This window comes from Crocodylus porosus, unplaced genomic scaffold, assembly GCF_001723895.1.
Source record: "Crocodylus porosus isolate Cpor-Errol unplaced genomic scaffold, CroPor_comp1, whole genome shotgun sequence".
Classification (NCBI taxonomy): domain Eukaryota; kingdom Metazoa; phylum Chordata; order Crocodylia; family Crocodylidae; genus Crocodylus; species Crocodylus porosus.
Window position 1 is genome coordinate 28,981,723 of NW_017728916.1, and position 9,682 is coordinate 28,991,404.

A 9,682-nucleotide genomic window follows, 5' to 3' on the forward strand; every position below is an offset into this window, starting at 1 on the left:
TTATTTGCTTTCAACCTTTGGTTTTTAGTTGAAAATTGGTATCGGAACCAGACGGACTGCAGCATTGAAAACCTTAAGCACTTTGAAACTTTAAAAATGCAATTTGAAATTTTCAGTGGTCACATGAGAGAACTTGAATTTTGGCAAAATCAGTAGCAAATATGCCCAGATCTGCAAAATTGTGTCTTGCCTGGCACCACTGACTATCTGGTTAGCAGGACCTGGAAGAGGGGCTGGGTGATAGTGGTGAGGTCTGTCAGGGTGGCACAGCCAGTGTTACAGCTCTGCTAGCTCTGCCTCTGACACAGCCCAGTGTTCTGGCCACAGAACAAGGGCCCCGCATTACTGTTCAGGCTGTTGGATCGCAGACTCTTGTCCATGGCCTGATGGCCAGGTGAGAAGCCCTACCCCTACAGCTAGAACATTGGCAAGAACCAGTGTCCTGGTTATGGGATCTACAAACCCAATCCTTGTGGGGTCAGGGGCCCTGATCAGAGTTCTGCCCATGTGCCCTCCTCTGCCCCTAGTCCTTGCTCCACTGGATGCCCAAGAACAGCCCTGGTTTTTGTGGAGTGGTGGAAAGCTCTGCTTGCTCCTTCCCTGCCCCATGGGATACCTGGGGACAGCCTCACTTGGGTAAGGATGAGGGGACTCCCTGCCAGTGGCAACAAAGACTAATGGGGGGAGGGGTTTCTGCACCCTATCAGCTTTGCCATCACAAAAGCAGCTGCAGCATGCACAGTTTGCAGGCTGCCCTGTCCCCACTGCTACCCAGGGGCAATGGAGACAGGGCTGTTATATAGCAGCCAGGTGATGCTTGGGCAAAGAATCTGGCATTTCCTGGTTCCAGGCTGCTTGTGCACCAACAAGTTTAAGGGGTGGGTAACAAAGCATTTGAGGGCAGAGGGGGATGACTAGAGGGGGTTTTGCTACCCTATCAGTCCCTACCACCACTTTAGCTGCTCTACCCCTCTTGCTGCCTGGTGGCAAGGGGAACAGCATAGCTTGCAAGCTGTTCCAGGTAGCTGTTTCCAGACAGCATCAGGGACAAGGCAGCGCTAGCTTCCTGGGGTATTTTCCAGGCTGCCCTACCCCCCACCCCCTCTCTGAGGGGGAACTTTAAAAGCTAATCTGCCAAATTTCCTTTCTTGTTTCACATCAGACAGTTTCTGGCTTATAGAGACTAAATATACTTAATCCCCCATAAGGCACGCTGGGACTAGAGACATTTTCCATCTTGGATAGGTTTTGGAAGCTAGTGCTTTATAAGTGAGAAAAGGTGCTTCTGGTGCTTGGGAAGCCAGAAGCAGTCAGCACTCAAGCATTCTCAGACAGTGACTGTTAGGTGTGGACAGGTTGCTTTGGTAGGAAAAGCAGAAACCAGCTCCAAGTTCTATAGCCTTTTCTGTCAGTTCACCAACATTAACACCAGTTTGTCTGGAATGAGCTTAACTAGTTCACTGTCAAGCCTCTCCCTCAACCAGATGCTGGGGAAATATCTGGGTTTCAATTTGTCTCCTATATATAGTAATAACATGACAGCCCTTGTTTTGCCATCTTCAGTACCACTATAAACAGGAGCAGTGACAGACTAAGTATGGGTAAACAATGTTTAATAGCGCCTGTTAGAAATTCTTGTAAAGAAAACAGAAAGTGCTCAAATCTGATCCTCTCTGTTAGGATGAACAACATAAGCTCATGAGCAATAACATCAAAGGCTACTTGGAGATCTAAGAGAACTAGCACAGACGCTTAGTCTGTCCAGTCAATAAGAATAAGTAAATATGTGCATCATAGATTGAAAGAGGTTGAGAAAGTCAGAACATTTTGAATAGTTGAAGACTTATCACTCAGTCATACTTCATACTTCTCAAACCTTCCCCTTAAAGTGGCTTGTGTTGCTCGTGGCTGCAGAAAATTAAAAAATTAAAACTGAGATTGAAGGAGAGAGCAACCTTAGATGTTGCCCACAGCACATTACTTGTTCAGGGTTGTCCAAGAGTCAAAGGTTGGGAACCACTGCCCTAAAATATAAAGGAGCCAGTTGTGGCTGCTGTGGTCCTTGGGTACTTGTATATGTGACAAAATTTGCCTGAAAAGCATCTTAATTGCTCTTTTGCACCGCTTCAATGGCACTGCTATTTACATGTTTGGCAGCATATTCCACTTTAATTTTGTGACGATGTACCTGTTCAGTGGTGTAGTTTGCTTTAAATGACTTTATTACATAGCAAGGTAAAACCCAGCCAAGGTATTTTAGTTTGCTACGAAACAAAGTGCGATGGTGCATGGGTGGCTGTAAGTTGACATGCTTAGGGAAGCTTGGGCTTGACGGACTTCCAGAGCCCCGTGCACTGTCCCTGTCACCTTCTCCCACCACCAGCACACCCAGCTGCCTTGCTGCTGCCTTGCCACTGTGCCCCAGGGGCAAGCCAGCTTGTTCCTGGGCAGTCCCAGGCAGTGGGAAGGTGGCAGGGACTATGCATGGGCTGCTGGAGCCTACCTGCCTCTCCCATGGCTGGGGGGCCAGCTGCTGGCAGGCCAAGCGATCCCTGAGTTGTGGGGGACCCCAGCCCTTTCCCCTGCAGCAGCTGTGCCCCCCACCAGGTGGCACTTGCCTGCTAGCACATGGCCCAGGCAGTCCCAGGGGGTGCCATCAATATGAAGGGAAGCACTGGGCCCCGCGTGGCTTGGGAGCTGTGGGACCTGATGGCAGCTTGTGCAGGCAGGCTCCATTGAGGAAAAAAAATGGGGGTGAGGAGCCTAATCTTTTTTTAATTTTCTCCCAGAGCCTGCCTCCCTGAGCTGCGCTGGGCCCAGTGCTTCCCTCCACAGCTGTAGCACCTCCTGGGCAGCACCCGTCTGCTAGCAGCCCACCTGGGTGGTCCGGGGGGGATGCTGCAGCTGTGGAGGGAAGCACCGGGCCCTGCACAGCTCAGGCAGGCAATCAGGCTCCAAGAGGCGGAAAAAAAGATCAGGCTTCTCCCTGTTTTTTCCCCCCCTCAGGGGAACTTGCACAGCCCAAGCTGCATAGGACCCAGTGCTTCCCTCCGCATTGGTGGCACCCCCCTACGACTGCCTGGGCTGGGTGCTAGAGGGCAGGTGTTGCCTGGGGGGTGCCACCACCATGTTCCCCACAGCTCAGGAACTACTTCGCCCGCCAGCTCCCCCCACCCACCCTGTCGCGGGAGAGGCAGGTAGGCTCTGGGGGGAAAAAAAGCAGCAGGGCCCTCACTGCTTTTTTTCTTCTGGTGGAGCCGGGGGGAGTGGGGGAGAGAGGTGGGTGAACTGACAGGGGGCCATAATGTACTGTGGTGCCACATTATGTCATGAAAGTCTCTAAATTGAAACTGGGTTTTTAAACAACACCAAAACCCACCAATTAAAAACCTACCATTTCAATTTAGGGAGAACTAAACCCCTGTTGCATGTACAAGCACCCTCGTAACAGAATCATGCACCAGCTCAGAATTGGGACTGATAGGTCACATAGAAACAGCATGATCCAATGGCTCAAGTACTGGACTAGGAATCAAGAATCCTGTGTTCCATGCTCAACCCTGCTGCTGACTTACTGTGAAACCCTTAAAAAGTCATTACAACAAATTGTGCTGCTGTCTGTTTGTCTTCTTAGAAATGCATTTTCTAAGAATTTACAAGTAATTTGCTAATGAATTATTTTAAAATGGGTCCTTCAAGAAGCATAGCACCCTGTCAAAGCTTTTTTGTATCCATTATTATTAATGGAATATCAGGCTTTTTAAATTAATATGGAAAAAGTTCACTAAGATCTTATGCATAATTTGAAGAAATATTTTGAAGTACTTGGTCTTTTTCTTGATGTTATTCTTAACTGGAAGTTACTTCTACAGAGCTGAAAATTTCTCTGAGGGAGAATACTGTTTTATGAAAAGCTGCCATCTCTTATTCTTTTCAGGAGGACTTAAGCCAGAAGCTTTCTTTAGCAAATATGGACACTGCCACAATTAACCTGTTCCTCATTGTTTCTTTGGTGAAAGTGAACAGTCCTCCTTCAGCACTGCTTTTGTTCATTCTCATTGGAAGCATGGGAGTTGCAGCTATTTTGAAAGAAAACATCCTAACTCTGAATAATATTTGTCTTCTGAACAATGGGAGACTGTGGATATTCGCCAAGAGTCATTATGAATTTTTAAAGAATTTTTTTGGCGTTGGCCACTACTGACAAATTTTCAGCTGTGAAAAACACTGGCAGGACTGACTGTCAATCCCAATTTTTTTTTGTTAGGGTCTATTTTCAAACCCCTGCAGATCAGAGCTGTTCTGTTGTTCATTTATTCCCATTTAATTCTGGTGCTGTCTGCAAATTTGACAATGTAATTTTCACCAAGTGATTGCTGAATGAAGACAGAAACAAAATGACTATGTGGGTTTGTGGGAAGGTCAAAAACATTTTAATAGTTTTATAGAAGATCAAGGTCTGGCCTCAACTAGCATAAGGGTCACTGTTTGAATAGTAAAAAATGCTTCACTGAGACTCAAGCAGTTCTGCAAACTCAGTATGAGAGCTGATTTAATTTAGGCTTAGGATAGACTTGTAAATATCCTTATTAGACCATCTTCTGATCTCAGATGTACCAGTATAAATTTGGAACAGATTTTGTAAAATTAATTGACTTTTTCCAGGTTAAAGCAGATCAGAATCTGTCCCCTTTTGTTCATTTCCTCCAGCAGCGGTACAGAAGTCTAACGTGATCTTCCTAGTAACGCACATCCTATGGTAATTTTATAAGTTTGTAACATTTCAGTTGTCTCTAGCACTTGTTGAGCTTTTGTGCACCTCACAGTGATTACACTATACCAAATCTCAAGGCCATATCTCCAGGGTTCAGAAATTTCAGTGTCTTTGGCTGCAAATACCAAAACATTCACATTTAAGTACCTAAAACCGGATCTCAATCAATGATTAGGCAATCAATACAAACATGCACCTCTCCTTTACCTCCCAAAATACCAAAACTCAAAGGAGAGGGATTTTCAGGTATGCTAAGCAGCTGCAACTCCTGTTAATTAAGGAAGGAAACTCCTGCCACACTGAAGAATTGTCAAGGTTGATGACTGAAAAGTATCTGAATTATTGTTAACTCAGGTTTACATTTTATAAGTGTGACCAATAAAAATGCATTCAAGTCCTTGTTACTCTTATCAGAGTTCCCTATATGTTGCTTGTGCCTGCTGTGTCACAACAACTAACAAAGGCTGCTTACAGATGTAAAAAAAAAAATAAAAATGGCGCTTTACTATGAACTTGGCATGCCCCTGTGCTGAGCCCAGCATGTGTCCATCGCATTAGTTCAGGGATGGGCAAAATGCGGCCCGTGGGCCAGATGCAACCTGCCAGGCCATTCTATCCGGCCCGTGGGGCCCCTAAAAAATTTAGAAAATTAGTATTTATCTGCCCCTGGCTGCCTGTCATGCAGCCCTTGATAGCTTGCCAAAACTCAGTAAGCAGCCCTCCTCCCGAAATAATTGCCCACTCCTGCATTAGTTGGACCCAACTTGCCCAGTGTCTGTACAGATTGGATGCTTCAGCAGGGCTTTTTAGGCACTTTCATCTCATAGCTGACTGAATCAGTTTTAAAGTGCCAAAAATCCCCGCTGAAGCACCCAATCTATATAAACACTGAAGAGCTGGGTCAAACTAACACGGTTTTTTTTCATGTCTGTCAGCAGCCAAAGTGTTCACAGTTAGATGTTTCAAGAAGTTACTCAAAACTAGTGCATTTAAATACAATTATTTACTATTCCCCTCAATTCCCTTATAGAATTTTTTTTTCTTTTGCAGATCCAGAACTTCCAAAATCCAGGATTGAAGAAGGAAACCAGATTTTAGTTATCAAGCTTGAAGAGGTAGACACTGTTTTACATAAATGGGAAATGTGAAGAACTCCATGGCTTCAGTGGGCACCTGTTATTAGTAAACAGAGCATGGTACTGCAAATGCTCAGTTTTGTATTAGGTCTATCCTTCTGTGTTCAATAATACATAACTTTGTCTGGAATTCTACCTTTCCCCTTTAATATCATTTTATCTTCATAGACATATATAGTTCCAAAGGCATGGCTTTGTGGTGGAGTTTCAATAATTCCTTCCACAGTAAGATGATGGACTCCATGAGTGTCTAGACAATAACCACCATCATGGAGGTGGCCTGCGAGAAAACACACCACACATTGATGAGAGTGGATGATGGAAAGGGCATCTTTATAATTCCAAGCAAGGCAAACGTCGTTTGTAGAGCCTGGATGAATGGGAAGGTGACCTGCAATTGAGAAGAAAAAAAAAAGAGAGGGAGACAGGACAGTGTTTCAAAATAGTAAAGCAACCACCATATCCCTGCTACTTGGATATAAAGCTTTCAAGGAACTGGATATCCTCTGCAGGCTTCTGCCCTGACCCAAGTTCTCAGTAGGTCTTTCCCTCAAGTGTCAGTGCCTTTCCATCCTTATGAATTTTCAAGACTCAGCAACATTTTTTCTTGTCCCAGGACCAGACTTAGCATTCATCCACTACAGCAACTTCCTTCACTGAGCAGTGACCTATTCCCCACCTTACGTAGAGCCCTCTGAAATCCACAGCATTCTTTCATATGCTTATACAGTACATATTTACTCTTTGAGGTGTACATGTGAATGGAAAACCATAAGTGGTTCCAGGCTTGATATACCTACCTGCAACTAAAACTTTCTCTCTATTTTTATCGGAAGCTGTAAGAACCTCATTGAACCAATCCAACTGCGGTTGGCTAAATCCTCCATTGAACTTCACAAACTGACACTCATCAAGTCCTGTAACAAAGAGAGAAGATTAAGGGCACAGACACAAAACAGCTGCTTCCCTACTTATTTTAGTGTCAATCTAGGCTCAGAATAAACAGTTTTTTGCCCTTGCAGTACACAAAAATAAAAACCTCTGGAGTAGATAAGGGAAAATGATTTGCTAGTAATTTTGCTGCAATTGACATTGCCATATGCCCAGGATTTCCAGTTTTGTGTCTCAGCATCCTAGCATGAGGATTTCCGAGTTGGCAGTTACACATTAGGCCCTTCTGTGTGTCCTGTTCCAAATGCCACTGTCTCAGCTCTTGCCTAAAAATGTCTACATGAGAAACAACAGCTCCTGTAGATTGAGAACTATATAAAACTACAAGTATGATTTTTTTCAGATGACAATGGCTATCTAATGGAAGGAAATAATACGGAAAGTAAGATACCATCTGTATACAGAGCCCCAGACTCCAAGGAGACATGCAGAGGAATCCAATGAGATGCACTTAAAGACTCAGAATTACAGGTAGATTAATATGGGTGTTTTAAAAGATACTTTACATACAGGGTTCCCCCTTTTGGAGAGGAAAATGCTAAAGTGTCCCTGCCTGCGATAGACACCATTTCTGCAGGCAGGGCCATGCAGGGAGCCAATTGTGGCTCTGCCCCAGGGCCCCAGCCCCTCACTGTCACCACCACCCTGTGATCCCAGAACCTTATCTAAACACCTTATCAACAGAGCCATATCAAGTCTTCCACTCTGTGGTTTCTGTAAAGGTCCACAGTTCAAAGAGTCCATGCTTCAGAAAGTATAGTCACTTCAAGGAGACACCTGTCATGTTTGTGTTAACACTAACATTAAAAGTGAGTTTGAGCCTTGGGAAGAGTGCCATGGTTCCAGAACCTTAATAGCCCATTCTATTCCTAAGGCATCTGGTACTAGAAAATAGGGTCTAGCCCTGGGTATCTGAAAAAAAAAATTCATTGAGTACAATTTTTCCCAAATTCAGCATGCAGAAAGCCTCAATTGCTGAAATGCAGCTGCTGAAGTCTAACTGGCAGGCAGCTTTTAAGCTCTGTTTGGCTTAGGTATTCATGCTTGCATGACAGATATCATGCATCCCCAGTAAGTTATTTGGAATGCAGAGGGCTCCTGTTGGAAAAGTAGAGCCAAACAATTTGAAAGAAACAAAGGGCATCAAACCCCTATATCCACAAAGCCCAGGCTACGACTGTTCAGTTCACCAGTGAATCATACTCCCAAAGCACTGGTGGAATTTAGATGAAGGCATATTAAGGGTAGATCTCAAAAGCCATAACCAATTATACCCTGGAAAATAGTACCTTCAAAGTACAGAACTAGGGCTGTCTGAAAAAAAGTTGTGCAGGAAGTGGCATCCAGCCTCTGTATTGACTTAGATGACAATATCTCTCAGCATAAACTAAAGTACTGATGTTGAACTGCATAACTCAGCCCTTTGTCCCAGGCATCAGTGGATCTGTCTAAGCACTGCCCAAACTCCTTTTGCATTCCTATGCTTTAATAATGTAATCCTTCAGATTATGCAAAAGATCAATGCCAGAAATGGTAAAACCTGTGATAGGATAGTCTCAGAAAGTGCCAGAGCAACAATGGTTGAAAAATAAAATCCGTGCTGCTTACACGGGACAATCTTTGCCTGACTGCACTTGAGAGAACCTACTTGCAAACATCCTGGGGGCAACTGAGGCAACTTGCATCAGACCTCAGGAAGAGGCTTGTGCCTCAGTGGACAAAACCCATTTACCATCTAATGAAGGTAAATGAAGGACTCCTCCTGTACTAGAAGGCTGTCACCCAAGAATGGGAATCCTGCCCATAGCATCATTAGTGAATGCACCCCACTGCACATTGTGGTATCGGCATGAACTAGGGCAACCAAGCTCTTGGTGATCTATGAAGTCATATTTTAAGTTAACTGTGAGTATTTCTGGTTGGTGGGCAAGGGAGATTGATCCACCTTCTGCATCCGCCAGCTGTGCTGTGTGCCATGCGTTACCTAGAGCAGTGGTTCTCGGGGGGTTTTGTTCCAGGACCCATTTGTAAACATCAGTGGCCAGTTGCACCCCAGTGCCCCTCACTCCCAATCTGCTGCCCCCCAGTGTGTGTGGGGGGGGAGGGGGGCAGGCTGGAGCTCTGCCAGCCTGCGAAGGCAAAGCCTCGGTCCTCCACATTTTTCTCCCGTAAAAGAGAACCCATTTCTGAAGTTTGTTCTCGACCCTTTCATTTGTTCTTGCACCCCACTTTTTGGGTCCACGACCCACAGGTTGAGACTGGCTGACCTAGGGGGCTGTTCAGATCCTCATTTGGGTTCTTCTCTTTCAGGAGCTTCAGGGCATGCTGGTATTTCTGAGAAAACTTGTCCCACCCGAGGACACTCAAGTCGTAGGCGTCGAGCATAACAAAGCGGAAGCCCGCGGCGGGACTGAAGTGATAGGCGTAGCAGGCGTCTGCCCCGGCGGCCGGGCCCGGGGCGCCCCGGGGCGCGCTGTTGAGCTCGGAGCGCAGCAGGTACTCGCGGCTGAAGTTGTAGAGGTCGTGGTTGCCCCAGGCGTGGTGCACGGGCGCGCGCAGCTGCGCCAGCTCGCCCAGGACGGCGCGCAGGGCCGGCTCCGAGGCGCCGCGCTGCGCGTTGAGGCCGTCGATGAGGTCGCCGAGCTGCAGCACGCAGGCCAGGGGGCAGCGCTCGCCGTTCCACGCCCGCACCGCGCTGCGCACGCGGCCCAGCCCGCTCCGGTAGTAGCGCCGCGCCGTGCGCCAGAAGTTGTAGCCGTCCTCGGCGTCCGCGTACTGCACGTCGGCGATCACCCCGAAGCAGAAGCGCGGCGCCGGGGCG

At 46.4% G+C, this 9,682-nt stretch overlaps 1 protein-coding gene across 1 annotated transcript; it reads right to left on the reverse strand.

Moving 5' to 3' along the window:
* Positions 1-5,971: 5,971 nt before the first annotated feature.
* On the reverse strand, positions 5,972-9,676 carry ADPRM (ADP-ribose/CDP-alcohol diphosphatase, manganese dependent). The gene is made up of 3 exons (XM_019536524.1): positions 9,129-9,676; positions 6,711-6,827; positions 5,972-6,301 (listed from the first exon to the last, which is right to left on the reverse strand). The coding sequence occupies exons 1-3, from the start codon at positions 9,244-9,246 to the stop codon at positions 6,015-6,017; spliced, it is 522 nt and encodes a 173-aa protein (XP_019392069.1). The 5' UTR covers positions 9,247-9,676; the 3' UTR covers positions 5,972-6,014.
* Positions 9,677-9,682: the final 6 nt, after the last annotated feature.

Bases quoted from the DNA above. Each gene is read 5' to 3' on its own strand.
- ADPRM (XM_019536524.1), bottom strand. From the start codon at position 9,246: ATGCTCGACGCCTACGACTTGAGTGTCCTCGGGTGGGACAAGTTTTCT. The intron at 6,828-9,128 runs GTCAGCCAGTCT...TCTTTGTTACAG, and splicing joins GGATCTGAACAGCCCCCTAG to GACTTGATGAGTGTCAGTTT. The intron at 6,302-6,710 runs GTAGGTATATCA...TCTCAATTGCAG, and splicing joins AGAGAAAGTTTTAGTTGCAG to GTCACCTTCCCATTCATCCA.